At 36.8% G+C, this 22,139-nt stretch overlaps 1 protein-coding gene across 3 annotated transcripts in view; it reads right to left on the bottom strand.

Annotated features, from left to right (window-relative positions):
- LOC124170938 (axin) overlaps positions 1-22,139 on the bottom strand; it is a 62,482-nt gene that overhangs the window by 18,388 nt on the left and 21,955 nt on the right. For 2 of the 3 annotated variants that reach the window (XM_046550012.1, XM_046550021.1), the window contains exons 6-9: positions 20,697-20,966; positions 2,718-2,871; positions 2,333-2,440; positions 1,461-1,629 (exon numbers count right to left, since the gene is read on the bottom strand). In XM_046550012.1, the coding sequence (XP_046405968.1) occupies positions 1,461-1,629; positions 2,333-2,440; positions 2,718-2,871; positions 20,697-20,966 (701 nt within the window). The remainder of the gene's footprint in view (positions 1-1,460; positions 1,630-2,332; positions 2,441-2,717; positions 2,872-20,696; positions 20,967-22,139) is intronic. The other variant, XM_046550029.1, reaches the window with a different exon arrangement.

Below are 22,139 nucleotides of genomic sequence, written 5' to 3' on the forward strand. Positions count from 1 at the left end.
AAAGCTGGCACAAGGTCTTCTTTGAGGGCAACTACTCTGATTGTTTGCTGAAGAGCCATAGATGACTAATACGCCGTAGTATTACCAACCCTCTATGGGCACTCTGTTGTTAGCCCAATATGTACTGAGTCCTCGACCTGCCATTTAAAAAAGGGAAAGGCCAATATTAATAGTGCGGTTCACTCCAAGGTTCTTTCTTTCATCTATTCAAAGGCAAGTCCAGGAAGAGGAACGCTGGAAGAGCTGGGTTAGCATTTCTTTCAAGATTTATTTAACCAGTGAATGAGTGTATTCTTTTGCTGAAGAACAACAAAAGTGACAGACGCTATGATGTATTTATTGTGAATTGCTACATCATGAAAATGATAGCTGTGATTTCGACAACTTAAATAATGTTCAGGAGACAATTCTTCCACTCAAGATGGAAAAAAACATTATCTTTTCATTTCCTTCTCAAGATGAAATAGATGAGTGTGGAGAACATTGAAAGTAGGACAGGTATGGACCAAATTTTACCAACAACTACCCACTACTTTGCTTGAGAAGACGTTTTCCTCTCATTAGAATTTAGATGATAGCCATAAAAGTTCCCTCACTATTTCATTTCACCAAAGATTCAATGAGACAGTTTGTAAGTTAGTACTGTTCAGACCACTGTGTGAACAATGCATGAGGGCTCAGGGGAGCCCTTCGAGGATACAACACACCGGGGCCGGGAACCAAGCCCATGGCTTATACGCCCGATCACCCGAGGAGGGGCTGGAGAGGAAGGGAAAAGGAAAGAGGCGCCGCCGCGATAGGAGCCCGTCGACGCCTCTGGGAAAGGAAAGGGAAGGAAGGGACGGGACGAGGGAAAGACACCTCAATGCTATAGAAGCGAAGATCCACTGTGTGAACAATGAAATTTCCTACATTTGCCAATCACAGAAATGGGGTAAGTTCATGGAATAATACAATGCTCACTATAGCAGCCACCATATTGAGCCACTAGCTAATTAATTTGCAAAAGAAATAAGACAGTCTCCTCTGGATGACTAAATAAGTCAAATGGTGAGAAGCGTAGGCCATGAGAGTTGGTAGAACTGCTCATATGACTATCATTTAGCTGGAATAGAAAAATAATCAAGCTGAAAAAATTCTAGAAATTCTTCCATCAAATTTCCTCCAAAAACATTCAGTTACCAGAGTTTTATTTTCCACAATAATAATTTATAGTTTTGTATGGTGCTAGTGTACATACGGAGACATTATACCATTGAGTAAGGTGCATAGGAAAGGTTCAGATTGGGAAGTTCAAAGGGCAAGATGAGGAGATGCATGAAAAGGATCACATAGAAATTATTATCCTTTACCAACTCCCTCATCATTACTATGACACAAAGTCAAATAAATGTTTTAAGATAGACCTAAATGATACCTATTACATTCTTGTAGGATTCAATTGATAAATAAAAGCTTACCTAATATTGCCTGATCACTATCATCTGTCGTAAGCTGCAACTTTTCCCTTATGGCATCAGCTAAAGTTCGAGGGCTAGCTACAGCCATTGTTCCACCACCAAAACTACTGATGCAAGCCATACCCTCCATGACTCCACAGGAGTCTTCAGCACCAGATGCACCTTCACCCTATGTAGCAAAAATTAGCTTTGTGAATAAAACTGCTCACAGTGATGAGTATCTCATTTGTGAAATCCATAAACATTTTTTGTTATACTCATCAACACACAAAATACAGTAGAGCTTGTAATTAACCAAGCCAAATTTGCTTTGTAATCAGAACATATTCAAATGGAAAGTAACCTTATTGTGCAGAGGGTTGCAAGCATGTGTACAGTTACAAGTAGGAGCTATTATCTTCAAAAATATTGCCCTACTCACTGTATATAGCCATTATTTTATTACAAACAAACATGGCCATTATTTGAAAAAGAAAAATCAGATTAAATTCTAACACACAGTGACAATTTTGCTCATAGAATGATAAATATTTCATATGTTGAAATGCAATATGCCCAATGAAACTTTTGCCACACTTTTCGTGACAGTCCAATGGGGCAGCTTTCTCCACTGTCTTTGACAACTGGAAAATTATTGGAATTGGTAAAATAGGATGAGGAAATATTCATAGAAACTGGCTGTGGATTTAGTCAATCAATAAATTATTGAATGAGCATAAAGAAGGTTTTTACATAGTTTGCCCACAAGGCACAATCGGTGTTGGGAGAATGGTTTGTAAGTTGATGTCCATTCAAAATGATGAGTTTCATAAATCAGACTCTACTTTATACAGAACATTAATTCATACATGGAATCCAAAATTAAAACAAACCTCCTGAAGTTTCCTATCAAGTTTTTCCTGAGCTTCCTGTTTTCTCTTCACAGATTCAAGTTTTTCAATTAATATTGCAGCAAACTCTTCAGGCTTCATGGGATGAACCTGAAATAAGGAAACTTGTTCATGTATGCAGAAAATCACAATTTTAGAAAGAGAAGGCTGAAATATTCAAAGAACCATGATGGCCATGCAGATGAAATAAATCAGTATGAAGGAATCACAGAGAAGTTACAATAATCCTGGTAAAATGATACAAACAACATATGGATGTGAACAACTTCAACACAATTTTAAATGAAATTATGTCTTATCAGTTATTTCTAGACAGCAAAACAACAAAATTAAATGATTCAAATATTACTGATCACATTTTAAGTACCTGCTCTTTCTGAATGCGTTGTGTACGAGGTATAACAGTGTGGTGCATGCAAGGATCACGGTTTAGGTTGGCACTCTCCTTTATTTGCTTACAGTGACGAATGTATTGCTTCTTAGACAGGCGATAGTGACCTCCTCCAATGGACATACCATCGCTATAAAAATACAAGAGAACATGTAACCATGAAAATACCAGTATAAAAAATATTTCATCATTTTTATGGCTTCAACATCCTGATTAAACAACAACTTTATATAGCCAGGACGAATATCAATAAATATCAAAACGTATGAAGAATTTTTGGTCTTAAAAATGAAAATAGGTAGACAATAAACTCAAATTACACCTAATATATTTATAACTATCATTTCATCTCAAATCAATAAACATTTGTCCCATAAGATCTCAGATTGCGATGAAAATATCTGTTAAGGTCCATATCCACCTCAAACTAAAAACCCCAAGACTAATTTGTAAATAATTGTGAGTTTCATGAGCATTTCAATTCTTTGCAATTTTGCAAAAAAAAAGCGTCTCAAATAATATACAGTTGACCCTCTTTAATACGAACAACCTTATTATGAAGTCCTCGTTATTATGAAGTAAATTGTTGGTCCCGACGAAAAGGCCTATCCAATCTACAGTACAAGAAACGTTATTACGAACCTCAGTTTCGGTCCCGGGGGTTACAAAGTGAACTTTATTACGAAGCTCCACGGATAAGCAACGGCATTTTATAAGACACAAATGGCATTTTTATACACTACGCAACGTCAAAATCATTGAGCTATTTTTAAGTTTTCCTCGTGCACTGTGCCCAAGAGCGTCAATTATAGTTCTTACCTCTGTCGGAGATACTTCGGTATCCAAGCAACATCATATCGTAAGTATCATTCCTGTGGAATGATGGTGACCCACTCATTACTGCTCGTAAATTGGACGTACAGTGAGTCCTCTTTCTACACACATTCAATTTACTAACTTTCAGAGATACGAAGATTCAAAAAATTCAAGTATGCCCGAAATTTCAAATTTGGCTCCTTTCGAGTTGGCCGATTCGACGCCGTGTGGCATTGAGGAACTTGCACTTAGGGCATAATCTGAACAAAGCATCATTGAATCCAGTATGTAGTCAGGAACTATTCAGCGTTTCGCTCACTATTCCTTCCCGTGCACAATGATTTTTATTGGTTCCGGCTGCGTCGCACGTCCAGCTAGATCAATTAGTCAAAATCACGAGTTAATGCACAATTGTCTTAAGCAGTATGACTTAATTTTCATGTATGCTCATGAACTATATAAAATCAAGGCCAAGTATAACTACAACAATGAAAAACTAAACATGATTACGTCCGAGTTGGTAGATGCATGAAAAATGTTGTTTTATAGTAGAAGAATGGAACTTTGAATTTTTCTGTTTCTTTTTCACCTTAAAAATATATCATACTTCAATCAATCCTGATGTACAATAATTTTGTGAAGTTTAAGACGCTTTGCAACTGAAACCTATATAATCAAAACCTAATATTAGAAAGGAAAAGGTTTCTGAAGAAATTGTAACCTATACTAAAAATTCTCACAACCCAGAGGCAAATGAAGAAATTCAAGATTCGAGAAGAAGAAAGAAAGATGTCAAGTATGTAATAAAGTCCATCAATATCTGATATCCTCTTATCATTTTTAAATGAAAGGAACGAAAAAAATTTATCTTATGAAAACTGAACGCATCCTTGCATACCCTTTGGGAACTCATGAATGAGGATTTCGATACGTAATACAGGAGCATCAAATGCTGCTTAGGGTAAGATTATATTCACAAAATTTATAAAATACGGTGGTTTCCTATTATTATTTAATTGCCTAAATTGAAAGATTACACAGGTCTGCGATATAAAAATAGTTTCAAATTTAATAAGTGATTTTTATAGTGTTTTCAACGCTGATTTCGGGAAAAATAAGGAAAAAATTCCATCACGCACAGTTAATTCACAAACTGCATTTCTGGTTTTAGCGGTTTTTGATATTTTTATAAATATTTCAGCACTCTCGTGAGTTTGAATTTCGGTTTTTAGGATTGCCACTAACTTTTATTTAGCAGTTTTCATACTAGATATACGTAAAATAAAGAGTTATTAGGAGAAACCAGCAGTATTTTCATGTCAGCACTTGTCCTTGCCGCCCCCCTGCCCCATGTACTTCCTGGCTCCCTTGCTGAAAAAGTAAACTTCGCCTACTTTGGTATAAAGTTAGGTGATCAAAATAACCCTTGGGCCCCACACAAATTTTGTGCAGTGAGTGTTGAAGAACTGGGACAGTGATTTCAACGTAAAAAGCGGTCCTTACGTTTTGGAATACCAATGGTTTGTAGGGAGCCCAAAAACCATAGCGAGGACTGCTATTTTAGTTCTCGCACGGTACTAAGTTTCAATTTGAAAAACAAAAAGGGTATTTCTTATCCTAACATTCAATCAGCCATTCGCCCTGTTCCTCATGGACCTGAGGTATCAATACCCTCTCCACTAGATTTTTTGGATGATATGCATGATGGTGACGAGCTATTGGCTGAGCTAGGTTACAGTGAAGAAGACATTGATTGCTAAGATCCTAGCACAACCGATCCCATTTCATTCTCACAATTTGAACTGAACGACTTAGTTAGAGAACCGGACTTATGACACGTTTCAAAATAGAATATGCTTCTGATGAGTGGAGACTTTATATTGATTCTTCGAAAAAAGCCTTTAAGCAGTACTTCTACACTATGGTAATATGTATGCTTCTATACCAGTTGGACACTTGGTTCACTTAAAAGAATGTTACGAAAACCTTGAACTGGTTTTAAGCAAACTCTGCTACTCAAACCACAAATGGGCACTATATGGTGATTTAAAAGTGATTTCAATGCTGCTTGGTCAACAAAGTGACCATACAAAGTTCCCTTGCTTTCTCTGTGAGTGGGACAGTAGAGACAAAAAGCAATGCCAAATACAAAAAGCTTGGCCCTTCCTTGAGAAAAAGGTTACAGGTATGGTTTGACAATATTGATATTAGAAAATATATATTAGAAAACTTAAGACAGATACCAACTTTGTGAACAAAGTGGAAAAAAAAGAAAAGGCAGCAGGGACATCTTTTAAATTAGTTGTTACAGATTTCCTAGGAAACAAGAGAGATTCAAGCTACAAGACAATCATTGCAGACATGCTCGACAACTTTAAGAAGCTGAGCTGGAACATGAGCATTAAAGTTCATTTTCTCTACTCACATCTTGGCTACTTCCCTGCAAACCTTGGTGATGTACATGGAGAGCAGGGCGTAAGATTCATCGAGATGTCAAAGAAATGGATAGAAGATATCAAGGAAGATTCAAAGTCACCATGAAAGCGGACTACTGCTGGATGATAAAAAGAGATGATCCTCAACTAATCCTCAACCTGACAAGAGGTAAAAGAAGTTTCGACAGGGAGCAAAAGAACTTTTATAAGGACTTATGAGGTTAAAGAAAAATTGAAGTGTAGTTTATAACATTATTTATAAATAAAATAGAATTTTATAGCTTTGGAAAAAATGTGAAAAATTGCCATATTTTGTTACTATACCCAAACATACTTCCTAATTTGTGAGAAAACCTGACGTGATAGACAAAAATGGATTAGATTTTTAAATTCAGCGCTGAAAAGTACATAAAAATCAGTTATCAAATTTCAAACAACTTTCAAAAAGTATTTTTTTGCAGGCCTGTGTTATTACTCCTGGAGTACGCATTTCATGCTTTTAGATTTTTAAATGAGGATATCTATTTTTTGCGATTAAATGAAAAGTGAAAATTTCCAAGAGCGCGAAAAGGTGATGGCTAAGTATGAATGCTAGGAAAAGCCAATGTGACATCATTCTGGTTCCCGCTGCTGCCGAGTGAGGCCAGCTTGGTGTGAGGCTATGAGCACCACTACCCCACTACGATGTAGGCTACTAGCAGGTAGCCCTTAGCTTAAATAAGGATTATTAATACCCTATTAAATGAAGGAAACTTTCCGATCATATTAAATTTTAATAAGTGATTATTAAGAGATGTATCCCTGAGCTCTGTGGCAAACTGTGAGCTCTCATCTAAACTGGGATTTCTAAAACCAAATAATTTGTCTAATTATGAATACTAATTTGTCTAATGATGGGCAATGAATCGCAATCAATGCCTTTCGTTTTCTTTGATGAAGGAAACTACCCTATTATTGGAAGCTATGGTAACTAGCAATATGATTACATATTTATCAGATAAGAAATTTTTTTGGGTCATTCCTTTTAAGAAAGTAGAATAACTTCCCTAAATCCAATGAAGTTCTAGATGGCTTTGAGTGGAAATTAAATCAAATTAATAATATAAATCCAACATGCAAAGTTTGATTGAAGCATTGACAAATACATTACTGGAAACTAAAGATTGGTTGGTTCTGGCACTTGGTTCTCAGTACTGCCAGTTCTTGGCCTGAGGAACAGGTATCAAAATCTGATCGCATAAAGTCAGTATTTTGGAACTGGCTCAGAACGGTGGCGTGGATTTGAATTTGGCACCCAAAACCGAAATGGCCAGCAGCATACTCAAAGCCAAATAATGAAAAAAATGCATGTATTAACTTTCGATTGCATAGCGTCCACGTATTTTTTTTCTTTTGAGAGTTGCTCGCTAACACATGCATTTAAGGGTTTGTCAGTTTGTCGCTCTTGCCAACATTGTAACATTTCCGTAGCTGCGCCCACTTAAGGCCCATTTCACATGGATGCAGACGGTCTGTACTAAGCACATGGATAAGGTTCCATTGACGTTAATGGAAGCATACACATGAGTGCCTACCGTCTTCATGGGGAGGAGCCATCCGTGTGGCCCCTCCGCCCTGCATATCATCAGCGCGCATACGGGCCAGAGAGACAGGTTTGCGCTTACACATGAGAGCCGATGACTAATGTGGACCAATCAGATTTGTCAGTAGAAATAGAGTGAGCCAGGATATAACAGTGCAAGTGCATCATTTCACCATGGATAGTGAATTTGACACCAAGAAAATAATTGAAAAAATTAGTTCATCAGCGCGTGGCTCAGTAAATATGGTCACTAAAGTGCCTTTTAATGTTCTTCGTACCACAATAGGGTGCACCCAAAACCTCCTTTAACGGGCATTTTTCTTCCGTTTTCTAACCTGGTATACAGCAATTACTTGAATTGCACTTGGCAGTATGTCGTTCTTCTACCTTGGCAAGCTACACACAGCTGACATTGCACAGGATGCGGACAGATTTCATCCGCCCCTATGTGAACAACGGTGGCAACTCTCTATGCCCCGCTTACGTAGCGCAGAACATCTGCATCCATGTTAAACGAGCACTTTCAAACGAGCTGACTTTTCGCCTGCCGACGTCCACGGTACTGTTCTTTCAACTTACCATATGCACAGTCTAAACATAACATAACATAACACAAACATGTTTACCCGTTTTACCCGTTGATGTGCGAAAAGCCCATCTAAGGCATGAAATACAGACAATGTTACATTGAGACTACTTTCAGACCAAATTTATTTTCGCCAGCCATCGTTCATGGGAAATTCACGCAGCTTTCAGATGAGACGAGAGACGATGAGATTTCTCTGCAACTCCGTGTGTGCCGAGAACGGAGGCCGACGGAAAATAGTTTCCTCTGAAAGTGGTCTTACGATTGAATCATGTACATATACAGTGATTCTTCGGCATACAAGCAATATACGTTCCGAAAAGTTGTTTGTAAGTTGATTAACCTATGTAAAGCATCGAAAAGTATGGTATCCTGCAAACTGCAACACTGCATTACATTTTTGCATTAGCTCACGGCCCCTGAGTTTATCCAAGGTGTTGCTGTACTGGCGTGTTGAGCAGTTTATTGTTAAGGCTATTTGAACTGTGACAGAGAACCATGCAAAGTTATCAATTAAAGTAACAATTTAAGCTACATTTCAGAATGCAGAACATATTTTGAACTGACTCACAAGTTACAACAAATTAACAGATGATGTCCTCAGATGTTGGGGGAGTTTCCCTATTAATACTGATGCTATGCAGTATGTAAACTGTGCTCCAAGCATAATTCGTACAACCCTTCAAAATCAACATCGACCACTACTGTTTTCAGTGAACGCCAGTTTAGTACTGCAGGCAATATTTCCGGCAAAAAAAGAACAGATTAGACCCACATAGGGTAAAAATGTTGAATTTAAAAAATCAAAACCTGGAGAAAGAACCTGACTGATGTAATGCAATCCATGCAAAGACGATCATGCATTCTTTAACAACATGTTATTTAAACTTTTTTGCTTAGAAAATAAAATTGTGGACACGATCTTAAGTTTTTTAAAAGAGGTTTCCTGCTAATTTACATCTTTAGTGAAATTATTTTCATTCAATCCTTGTCGTTAATCATTTAAATTTGCCATTAATTCAGAGTTCATTCTTGGAGCCGAAAATCAAGAACCAAGAACCGATGGGGGAGAACTAGACAGGTGCCGAGAACCGAAAAAAAGAATCAATTCATCCCTACTAGAAACCCTTGTCGAGATATATTCTGAACATGTATTATTTTTCCATTATATTCTTATTTTACTCACATTAATCAACCACAATTGATGATAAAATAATACGCCCCCTAAACTATTACTACATCTGCAAGATTTCAATACCCCCACAGAAAGAAATATAGTCCTCAATTCATGGTCGCTTATTTCTTCTCCAGTAATGAAGATTTCTCGGCGTGGAGTTGAGTAGCCGCAAAATTGAAATCTATATATATAAAAGAAAGTCGAAAATCGTGTTAGTTAGAACACTTATAACTCGAGAACGGCTGAACCGATTTTAGTGACATTAGGCTCTTTGGATTCGTCTCAGCCCCGGATAACATATACGGCATTAAAAAATAGGAAAAGTTCACAAAAAAAATTCAACTTTATCTTAGAGATATGTTTTTAGAAGTTGATTGTTATGACGGTCAAAAAAATAAGATTTTTTTCGTTTTTACTAATGTATTGACTGATCTTTTATAAAAATATTTTTAAAAATTTAAATGTTCTAACATGTTATAAATATTAAAGTAATATTAAAATAGTATTAAAATAATTGAATTAGAGGTAAGCTCAGCTCGAATTGAGTTGTCAACAAACACATAACTACTGTGTGTGTGAATAAATCTCCAAGCAATTGTTGATTATCAGTAATGTCCGTGTACTCTGCATGAATAAAATCTTTTAACTTTGTAATAAACGAAGATGAAGTCACCAACTATATATCTGAATATTTAAAGTCCTTGGACGCACCTGAATATATCTGAATATTTAAAGTCCTGGCTTACCACGGCACGATTTACAGCTAAAGGTAGGCTCTGTGTTCATGATCTTTCGAAACCTAAACCAACCAAAACTTTCCAACGGAACGTGTTTGGTTATTTAAAAAAAACTGATAATGAAAGTGATTCACGCCACTATACTCAAAGGAAAATTCAAAGATGAGGAAGTTCTCAATCCGAAGATTCCATAATCCCAACTTATATGCCCTTTTGAGCTTAAACGTATTCAATTTCCAATTCGTGTTGCATTCGTGATAACGATTAACAAATCGCATGGTCAGTCTTTCAGTTTATGTGATGTTTGTTCTCATGTGTCAGTGAAAACCCATGATTTTCTCATGGCAAACAATATGTGGTATTTTTACGAGTCGGTAAACCATCCGCTGTATTTCTTCCTTCGCTCCAAGGGTGCAGCTAGGAATTAAGGATAGGCGCAGCTAATACTGGCGGGTCTGTAGGGTATAGAAAACACGCCAAGGTAAGCGAGAGGTGTGGGGGCCCACCCCAGACATTTTTTAGGATAAAAGGTTCAAAATGGTAGGTTTTGCGGCTGTGTGAACAGTTAAATATTTTGTGACTCATCCGTCCCCCTAATATTAATAACCAAATGTTTTATAAAAAGATTCTCTGAGCTCTCGGAGGGGGGGGAGTTTAACCCCCAAAAACCCCCTTCGCTGCCTCCCTGCTTCGCTTCGCTAATTTTATTTAATTCGCTTTATTTTGCGCCTCATAAAAAAACAAAAACTGTTGTTTATCAGAGGGCGCTTGATGCAAGACATTAAACCCGAATGTGTAGGGCACACCGTGGTGCGTTTACGTAGTGCATTTTTTCCAAACAGAGATACTATAACTGGCGCGCCAGTCTTATGATACGAATGCTGCTTCATAGGGGCTTTTCTTACAATATTTTGAGCATCAGTCAAGCGTCGGTCTAGCGTTGCGTTAACCTGCCCCGTGAACGAGCCAAGTGTACGCTACGGACTTAGACCTAAAAACATTTTTTTACGGTTAATAACACAATTAGCCAACAACTGAATGTGTATAATTTTTATTTCATCAATATTTTCTCATTTAATTAATAATAAATCAAATATGATTAAAACCATACTGCCGCTCTTTATTTATAAATGGTGCAACTAAACTGTAAGTTCATTGAATGTTAGGCGGTACGAAGTTCGCCGGGTCAGCTAGTCTAACATAAATTAACAACCTCATCCGCTAGCACTCTAAAGCTTGGTTTGTATCTCATTTAACTTCTGTAATTTACACATTGCTTTATATGTGTACTTAGTCTAACATAAATTAACAACCTCATCCGCTAGCACTCTAAAGCTTGGTTTGTATCTCATTTAACTTCTGTAATTTACACATTGCTTTATATGTGTACTTAGGGCAATATTGGAATATGTGAAGTTAACGTTTAGGAGAAATACAACGGATCATATTTGATGCCGATTTACTTAGCATTCCTAAAGTCTGGAAGAGAGACATATGGTGATTGAGCAGTTGGATAGGTTCAACTGTTAATAAATTTGACCGTTTGCACTGTTGGGGCTAAGGTGACACCAGAACGAAGTATACTGTGGAAATCACCGTAGATATGGAGGATGAAAAAGTAATAAGAGTTGCAGAAAAGTTTCTCGGGTTTTCCACCGGCTGATGTCGTCCATGTCTCCCGACGTTTCGATCCGCGACTTGCTGATCATCCTCAGAAGATCCCCTGAGGATGATCAGCAAGTCGCGAATCGAAACGTCGGGAGACATGGACGACATCAGCCGGTGGAAAACCCGAGAAACTTTTCTGCAACTGATATGCTGGGAAAACCTAAGATCATACGTAATAAGAGCTATTTGTCAAGACAGTGCTGCATTTTCCAGTATGCATACATTCTTTAAACCTGTCAATTATTCAGGATAAATATTCAGGAGAAAGGAGTGCAGTAAATGGAACGAGAGTTTGTTGGATCCAACCTGGTCTAACCTCAGACAACGATAAAGTAAGATCGCAACTATCACCCCCCCAAAGCCCCCTCTTGTCTCCTGCCAAGTGTTAAGACAGACAGTCACGGAATGCACCCGTTACTCAGTGAAAGTGAAATTAATCAACAAAGTAAAATTAACATTCGCACCAAAATTAACATTCGTTGGGATGGACTTTCATTTACCTCCCCAGTCAAGAAATAATTGTAAGTGTATCATTATTTACGTGTTCACAACCGAACTTTATTTTGTTGTTATCATTTGCTATTCCGATTTTCATCTTGAAAATCAAGTTATATTGTTGTTTTTTTTTATCATTGATGTTTCATAAATTGCTCTCACCAATTCATACTTCATTAGTGTATAAGAGGGTTTCTTTTGTTTTTGTCATATGCAACCTTATTTGTTTGAATTATATTTTGTTTAGCTGAAAGTGTTGAGTAAGTGTTTTGTTTTAATTCCTTCATGGGTTATCTTAAGGAAAAATATCCCTCGCCCTTCCTTTCGTCCAGTTCGTTTTTCTTTCCGTGAATGCGTTGTGGAAGAGTGCATAAGTGCCCGAACTTCACCCATCAGGTTGAATCGGGAACCCCCCACCCGCAATTATTTCCAAAGAAGGGGAATATTTTTAATTTATGTGAATTGCACGAAGAGAGTGGCATAGTTTTGTCCCGTAGGTCCCATGCGGGAGGGATCCACGCGGATTTATATATTTTCTTTTGTTTTTGAGCGACATCTCCCCCCCGGTTCTATTTTGGTATCCGGGCGAGCCAGGGGTGGGATGCCACAATATAAAACAATTTTTTTCACAAAAATGTTTCAGGTTATTTTTTTATCATAATGTACATAACTAATAAAAATATTTTTATTAGTGTGGAGGAGGATATACGACCTGTACAGAAATTTCTATCGAAATCAGAGAACCTAAGGGACAAGAGAGTGTGGAATTAAAGGTGGAATGACCCATACGCAACTATCCAGGGATTAAACTGCTTTTATATTTTTGACAATTTTCACTCAATTTAAAGTTCAAATATTAATAAAAATATTACATATTTGGAAAAAAATCTACTGCCAATAACTTGCTCAATTATATAAGTAGATAGTTAATCAATGAAATTGCATTCAAATTCACACCCAAGCACAAATGATTTCTGTAATGTTAGTTAGATCAAATAACTCCTAGTCACAAGAGCCTAAGGTAGCACCCAATTGCTTAATATTAAAAAAATCTAAAACTGTCCTGAAAAACAAAATAACATCATAATATTTAATATTAAATATTTGCAGAGATAGCTTTTTTTCACGTGTAGAGACAAGAAAATTTAATACGTCCATGAATACGTAAAGTTCACAAATATCTCAAAACTTGTAAATCTTATCTGTTAAAATTATAATGAAGAAAAAATAACTAAGAAATAAGTTTAATGATGTCTTCTGTACTTACATTCAACAAGAAGGTAAAAATAAGGTGCACTAGTATTCTAAAAGCACCTTATAATATTTTGTTCAAGGTTTAACATACCATTTCATATTATAAAAACAATTTTGAGAGACAATGATTTTTTTGAAGATGAGTTTTTCTTCAACCTAAGCTAGAGGAGGAGAATTAATATTTTAGGAAATAAAGTTATGGGATTTGGGAAGATGAGGGGTCACTTGAGAATGGTTTACTTGATTATTCAGTTAATTTTCTTCCCTTCCGATATTGTTACAAGGACAGTAAGACAAACAAGTTTTAAGTAAACTGAAGACAGCTGATGAACAAAATTAATAGGTTTTCCTCTAAAATTGAAAGTAACATGGTGAATTCTTCCCCTTAAAATTCATTAATACAAACCTTTCTAGGCCAAAGAACTTATAATATTCCTTTAAGATCACTCTCAATCAGTAGTAATATACACAAATATGAATTCAGGGATCTTGAAAAAACAATGTACTACCAAGCCATCAATCAATTATTAGAAATGACATATATATTGAATTTATTTTCACTTTTCCTTTCCCCGTGATGTGATTCATTAGGGTTTCTGCTACTCTCCATTTAAATGAAGAGGTTGGGTCAATTGCATAACAGAACCACGCAACATCACACGGCCACCAGTTTATGTGCACTGGCCTGAATGCAACGACAATCAACTTGACCTGAGGATGTCTCCAAGACGGGACGAAACTGTTTGCACAAAAAGTCAAATGACTTGACATATACCTGGAAGATGGACGCTGACACATGGGGATAGTTGAATGACCTCTACAAGAAATCAACAAATGTGCATTTGCTCGGATTTTTCGAGTCCCCACTCTTGGCTCCACCCATGAATACAGTAAATTCCGGTTATTACGCGCCTCACTTTACCGCGGTTTCGGATATACCGCGGGTCTCACCATGTCCCCCGAGATGATTACATTGACCTTTTTTTTGAGGTAGGTAACTTTGTGGCGAATTTTATCTCGGCGTGACTACCGACGCGTCGCAACTTCAAGCGACTGTATTAACGCGGTTGGCGACGTATTCCATACATTGTTTCGTAGCCATAAAAAAAACTCGGTAATGCCTGATCGGTCATTGTGTCTTGCGAACTCGAGCTGAAAAGTGTGTTGCACGGCTGTAATAATTTTCGAGATTCTGGGAGATTGAGATAATTCTCATTCGTACGTTCGCACCGCGGCGCTCAAACCAAGGTAGGTACTCAATGCTCACAGGCTTCGAGCATTTAATAATGAAGGGGCTGTTTTACCTTTGTCTTAATATGAATATGAAAATTACTTTTTTACGAAAATTTTCATTGATTTTAGGGTTAAAACGATGTCTGCCAAAAGGAAAACTTACACAATAAAAGAAAAGTTGGGCATAATCGACAGAGTGAAACGCGGTGATTCAAAATCAAGTTTATTCAGGGAGTTTGGTGTTCCTGAAGGAACTATTCGTGGTTGGATGAAAGAAGAAGTTAAATTACGATCATTCGTTGATCAAGTGGATGACGAAATAGGACTTGATAGAAAAAAGGCCAGATTGAGTGCTGCTGGTGATGTGGATGAATGTTTGTTCACTTGGTTTGTTCAGAAGCGCAGTGAAGGTGTTCCATTATCTGGTCCACTTTTACAAGCACAGGCAATTAAATTAAATAAACAAATAGGTGGTGCTCATGATTTTGTTGCTTCTGCTGGCTGGCTATCGAGGTGGAAAATTCGCCACGGGGTAGCGCAAGTTAACATGCAAGGAGAATCTCGTTCCAGTGACAGTGAAACAGCTAGAGAATTCTGTGGGACTTTACGCAAGATGATTGATGAGGGTGAGTACACTGAAGAGCAATTGTATAACTGCGATGAAACCGCTCTCTACTACAGATTGCTTCCAACAAAATCACTTGATATTAAGAAGTCGGCAAATAAATCCGGAATAAAAATGAGCAAAGAAAGAGTGACTTTATTACTGTGCGCGAACAAATCAGGAAGTCACAAATTAAAACCTTTGTGTATTGGTAAAAATCGAAGTCCTCGGTGCTTCAAGCACGTTAATATGACAGCACTACCCATAAATTACAAAAACAGTCAGAATGCCTGGATGACTCGAGACATTTTTTTATCTTGGTTCAATGAAGATTTTGTTCCATCGGTTAAGAGCCACTTAAGATCAAAAAAGTTAGAAGAGAAGGCTCTACTTCTGTTAGATAACTGTCCGGCCCATCCGTCTTCTGAGCTCTTAATATCGAGGGATGGCAAAATAGTGGCTTCGTTTTTACCAAAAAATACGACAGCTCTTATTCAGCCCATGGATCAAGGGATAATTAGAGCATTTAAAGCCCATTATCGGCGGGAATTGCTCACTAGTGTCATAAATTCAGAACTGCAGGTACAAGAATATCTGAAAACAGTCACCCTGAAGAATATGGCTTATAATATTGGATTGGTATGGAAGAAAATAACTTCAGCTACAATCCTAAATTGCTGGTCAAAGTGCGAGTATACAGCGGGCGATAGCATGGAAGACGAAGACGAGTTTTTGGGTTTCACGGAAGAGGACGCACGTGAAGCTTCAGATGTTCTTTCTAATAAACTATTTGTGAGTGATCTCGAGGCCTGGGTTCGCGAAGACGAGGAAACTCCTGTATCTGCTTATAAGAGTGACGAAGAAATTGTGGCTGCAGTCCAGAGCCGCGCAAAAACAGCTGCATCATCGGAAGATGAGAGCGAGAATGAAGAAGACGAATGTGAGGTCGAGATGCCAAAAATTGGCCATTTATTACATAATATTAGTGAATTGATGAATTGGTTGGAGGGACAAAGTGATTGCGATAGTATTCATCTGTTGCACTTGCAAAGCATAAAAAATTACGTGACAAAGAAAAGCCATCAACTATCGCGGCAAAAGAAAATATCCGAGTATTTTAGTAACTCCCGTTAAAGTAGAGCGTCTAAATCATAAAATAAATATTTTAATAATGTATTACGCAAATAAATTGGCTATAAAAATTACCTTTAAGGGTTTTTTTATTGCTTCCCACGTATTTCCCGTTATAACGCGGTTGTCCGATAACGCGGGTGTAAACTATGTCCCCCTAGACCCGCGTTATAACCGAATTTTACTGTATTGCTTAAATGCAATTATGAAATTACAATGTCAGAGTGGTCACTAATTTTGAGATAGATGACAGCATTATCAGCAAATAAACAAATTTCACTGCTAGTTCCAGAGCAATGGTCATTTATGAATATATTGAACAAAAGGGGGCTGGTTACGCTTCCTTTTGGTTCTCCAGATGTCACTTTAACATCATCAGAGCTAATTCCGCCAAGAACTACTGTTAGCTTAGTATCCCTCAGAAAGTCAGGTATCCAGTTTACTACTGTTTCATTTAACCCCCATGATTTTAATTTGTATAATTTTTGTATTAACACGTACTTTAATATACCATCATATACAGTCGGATCCGGATTTAAGGTCTTCGCATTTAACGTTTTTCCGCATTTAGCGTTTATTTTTTGGGGTCCCGATTCATTCCCTATTAGGGCAATGTAAAAATTATCGGTATTTTGTGTTTCCGCATTTTGCGTTTTTCTGCGTTTTGTGGTCGTAAAAATTTTTCCTGCACAAGACTTTTTTGCCCGATTTAACGTTTTTTCATGACGGCTCATGCAAATGATTATCCAAATCTTCGAATTTCTGCTCATCAACAGCAAGAGTCTCATGAAAGTTTACCAAGAGTCAATAGAATCTACCGGGGAACGCTTCTTCAACTGCTTTTTTCCGAAAATGCAGCGCTGGGACCTTCAACTCGCAAGCTGGGTGATTTGTCCTCTCGTAATACTTCGCTCCCCTTCTGATCAAAACACCAGACACTTTTTGTATCAGATCCGATCTAATGGAGCTAAGTCATACCTTGATAACCTCTTAACTACCTTATCCTTCACTAAGTGAACTTCGACGATACGTGACGACGGATGACACGAGTTATACTCCGAGGGCCGCTACAATGATGGTTTCCTCGTAATGTTTTCAATTGACAGCTTATGCCCCTTTCAACTTTACTCTCTACGGGTAGTTCATTGTTAGCCCAATATTTTTCCAGTCTGCTACTTTCTCTTTTCAAAAGTGGCCCAATATCATTTGCGCAGTTCACTAGAAGATTCTTTCTATGATCCATTCCAAGGTCAGTTTCCACGGAGGAACAGCGAAAGAACCGAGGAAGTGTTTCCCTGTCATGATCGTGAGTGAAAGCATTCTTTCCTAACGGAACAACATTATTTTACATCGTGATTTAGATATCCCGGAGCCCATATACCGACATGCGGCTGGTTGACATCGCTGTCACTGTCGATTCAAAGATCTCGTGATATTTTATGTCAAAAGAGAATGACAATCAGAGTTTTGACGAACTATCACGGTCCATGACTCTAAATAAATCGCTCATGCTGCAAAAAAATCACCGCATAATCTCGGTAAAATAGATGGGCGCGGAAAAATATGAAATCTAGCAGGAATCCCTTGGTGGTTGACTGCGACATCATAACTCGGACGAAATTGCCAAACTCCAGAGGCACTGACAATTTTTCAGATGAAATCCAGTTCTATTGAAGATGAAACCTTTTCACTTAACAGAGTTTAGCTAATCATTATTCAAGGTCCAACCAAATTTTATTAAAAGCTGCCGAGAAACATGGTGAGTCGGAGTAAAGGTGATCAGCGCACCGCGTAAGTAACTTCTCCCGGCTCCATTCGACCTGCATGAGGCCGCGGATATACGACAGCGAATCTGGTGTTATCATCGAGTTGAATCACCATCGATTTGTAAGTATACTAGAAAAAAGATTTCCTTTTTTGGATGACCTCGAAATCCAAAATGTGCGCACAGGAGGCTCATAAATCGCTCGTTTCACCGAGGCAACAGAAAACGTTAAATTGGCAAAATTCCAGAAAACCTCCCTTTTCCTAGATATTCGGTAGTTTAGAATTCGGGATTAGCGATCTTCTGCTGTCCCTTCATTTCACTCATCTTTATTGATGCAATGACGTTTTTCGAGTACCTACTTACACCTTTTTTTATAATATTAGAAATGCTATAGTCACCTACATGGCACTTTTACAGAAAAAAATTTAAATTTTCTTCGAGGCAACTGAAAAATGCGTTAAATGGAATCACAAATTTCCATAATAATATTCCGTGTGGGAATGCTTTTAAGTTGATGAATATTATAATTATCTTAAAATATTTCATTAAAACAATTGTCATCCTCTCATTACTTATTTTTACTACCCATTTTTTTAGTTGATTCCTGAAAAGTATTATCCAACCTTAATTGGGCAAAGAACATTTAATCAATGAATTTGTTGCTGCATGCAGCACCTTTTAGTTACTTAAAATAATATTTTTTATTCATAAAAAGCCATTCCAATCATTACAGACCCTAAAAACTGAAAAAAATGGCAGGTCCTAATTAAGTGTTTTTCCGCATTTAGTGTTTTAAATTTTGTCCCCGCTGAAAAACCTTATATCAGGATTCTACTGTATTTGTGATAATTTGTACAGTAGTGTTCTTAAATTGCAGTGCCTAGGTTACTAAGGTCTAACTTAAATAATTTATCTTGGTGAAATAATAATAATAAACATTTTTTTATTTTAAAAGTATTAAAAAAAATAAATTGACAAGTTCCCTCCTCTTCATATTTATCACATCTTCAGAAAAACACCTACACACAGATATAGGATTATATTTTACCTTTTTCACATATAATTTATCCACAACAAGAGCTATGGTATCTAAACTATCTAGAGTTGTTTTACTCATTTGTTTCCCAAATAAATAGGGTACTGAAATTAGTCGAGCCTAGGGCAGAAATCAATTAGTTATCTTTCAAATAAGACTGACTGTTACACAAGTATTTTTTGGTAGACAGCCAGAGTATTAAAATGCTTTTAGAAAGATGAAAGGCAGTTAAATTTCTCACGTCGCTTGTCCACCACAGATAAGTGGTGCTCCAATGAATTTTCTGATGACAAGTAAAAATTTGTGTAACTTCAAAAAGCTCATTTCCTTAATACCCCAATTCTGGAAACGATCAAGAAATTACAACACTACATTTCTAATTGTGAAGGATGCACAGTTGGTAACATAATTGTGTCTATGTAAATAACAAATATTTAAGACAGCTTTGGGAGTATGAATTGAAATGGCACTTTTATATTAATACAAACACCTTTACAGCCAGCAGCCCACAGGTTCCGATTTATTCATATTCAGATATACCCTGGTCCCTCATTTGATGATAGTGACTTTTTAAAATTAAAAGCTGTATTTATCCCTATATCCAAAGCTGAAGTGCCATAGATTTATGAAGGTAAGGAGAATAAGGGGTGCATGTCTCCCTAAGTCTTGGATGTGATTGATTTAAAGTCTTCACTGAATTATTTATATGAACTTGCTGATGAAATAGCCAAAAAGTAGGGTGATATAAATCAACAGGAATTTTAATCTATAATTTCTGGTATACAAGAGCCCAGTAGGCCATGGATGACACAATAAATTAAAAAAAATTATTTAAACAAAAACTGAGACTAATTCAGCATGCCTACAGTATAGTAAATCTACCAAAATTTCTAACACGAAAATAGGATAAGTCAATCCATGGATGCTAGCTCAGGATGAATTTACTTGAACTGCCCGAAAAGCGAACAATTTTTAATCCAGTTTCCAAACATTAAACATCCACAGTGAATATTACTATCATTTATATAAAATTGCCCACAAATAATTTTCCAAACAGGTGAAAGAAAGAAATAAATATTTTTGACTGTTGTGACAAAAAAATCACTAGTCTATTTTACGCAAACCAATTAAAATCAAGCTTTATATAATATGATAATGATGCATTGAATTATATCCAATAATAACAAAATAATGGAGGTAATAAGTCAACATTCAACTAGCGCCACGACTAAATAAGCACACAATGACTGACATTTCAACTGCTCTACAAGAATGCAGTGAAAATTATACATAAATGACCATACCATAATATGAGAAGATTACCAGTGGTCCTGAAAATTTTTAGTCTGATTACAAAATATAAAATGGAAGCAATTCAAATAAAATGAAAAAAAAAAAATATATATGCACAGAGAGTTGAAGCAGAAACTTACACTGAGCTGTCAGTAAGTGACATGGTGTCATCTGTATGCGCATCAGATGAGAGGCTCTGCAGCTCGCTGTCCTGGCGTGACACTGGATTGTATGAGGAGTATTGGAGGTGGGGATGTGGGGTTGAGGATTGCAGCAGATGGGCAGGAATATGTGAAGCATGAGGATGGAGTCGGTGATGTCGGGAGTGATGTGATGGGGTGGGAGAGGGTGAAGCCAGATTCAGGTGATAGTAAGGACTGGGCAGCATGCCTTGCTGGCGCAAATACAACCTAGTTTCCGTGCATCACCGCCAACAAAACAAAAATGGAAAAAAAGGAAGCAAATAAATGACAACGTAATACTAGAAATAAAATCAAAGCAAATGACAAAATCTCAACATTTCATGATATTAGGTCTGGAGAAACTTCCTATCCACTCACCTTAATTTAAAAAACCACTGGACAAGCTGGATTAAACAGTCTCAATACCATCACCTAGTAAATGCCTTTGCTCAATGTTTTTCTTACAATTTTTTTGACACACATGCACACATACAATGAAAAGAAACTAGTTAGTCAAACAAGTAGATAGCACCATTTAGATGAGATGTTTTAGTGTCTTTTCTGATAATTAGTACAATTAGGCAATAGATTTAGCAAGATACTGCCTAAGAAAAAATACATGAATGCAATAAAACAATGCTTGGAATATTTTTATCCAGATAATGAGAAGAAAGTACCATGTCACAAAACTTGACTATTATTGCAATTTTATTGTAAACTGTTAATTCATTATTAACCAGAAATAGAGCTTGGAAAATAATATTTACTCAACACTACACTACATTCAAGTTAATGACATCAGACAAGACAGAAACAGCAGCTTTCCACAAAAAAAGCACTTTAACGGCTACATAGCTATCGCCTTAATCATCATTTTCACGTAACAGACTCTACATCTCAAAAATCACATATAAACGGAAAGAGGATAGTATATTAATAACTGTCAACAAAGACAACTTGACGAGCAAAAACAAATGGGTGCAAATGATACAAGATGCAAACTACTTTTCCAATATGTAAGGAAACTGTCAGGTTTCTCAACTAAGGAGGGCGATAGATGCAATAGATTTTTAAAAGATGGTGATAATACACTGATGGCCAAGAAAAACTCATGAAAATAGACTACAAATACGGTATTTATCTGAGAGAATCACAAATATAAATGAGGGATATGAATCTGAAAGTGAGATTTCTCAATTCAAGCTTCTGAACTCACTACAAAAAAAATTGTAACAAATGAAGACCTAAAATTTCCAACGTTCCGTAGTTAATGCTGGATAGTATTCAATATATAAGTCATGGTATGAACTGTCCATTGACTGCTTTCCTTACACCAAGTTTAAATAAAAATTCAAGTAGTATTAATTTTGCCTTTTCTCTAAATCCCAAATGAATGCCGCA

Source organism: Ischnura elegans, chromosome 1 (assembly GCF_921293095.1).
Source record: "Ischnura elegans chromosome 1, ioIscEleg1.1, whole genome shotgun sequence".
In the NCBI taxonomy this organism is placed as follows: Eukaryota; Metazoa; Arthropoda; class Insecta; order Odonata; family Coenagrionidae; genus Ischnura; species Ischnura elegans.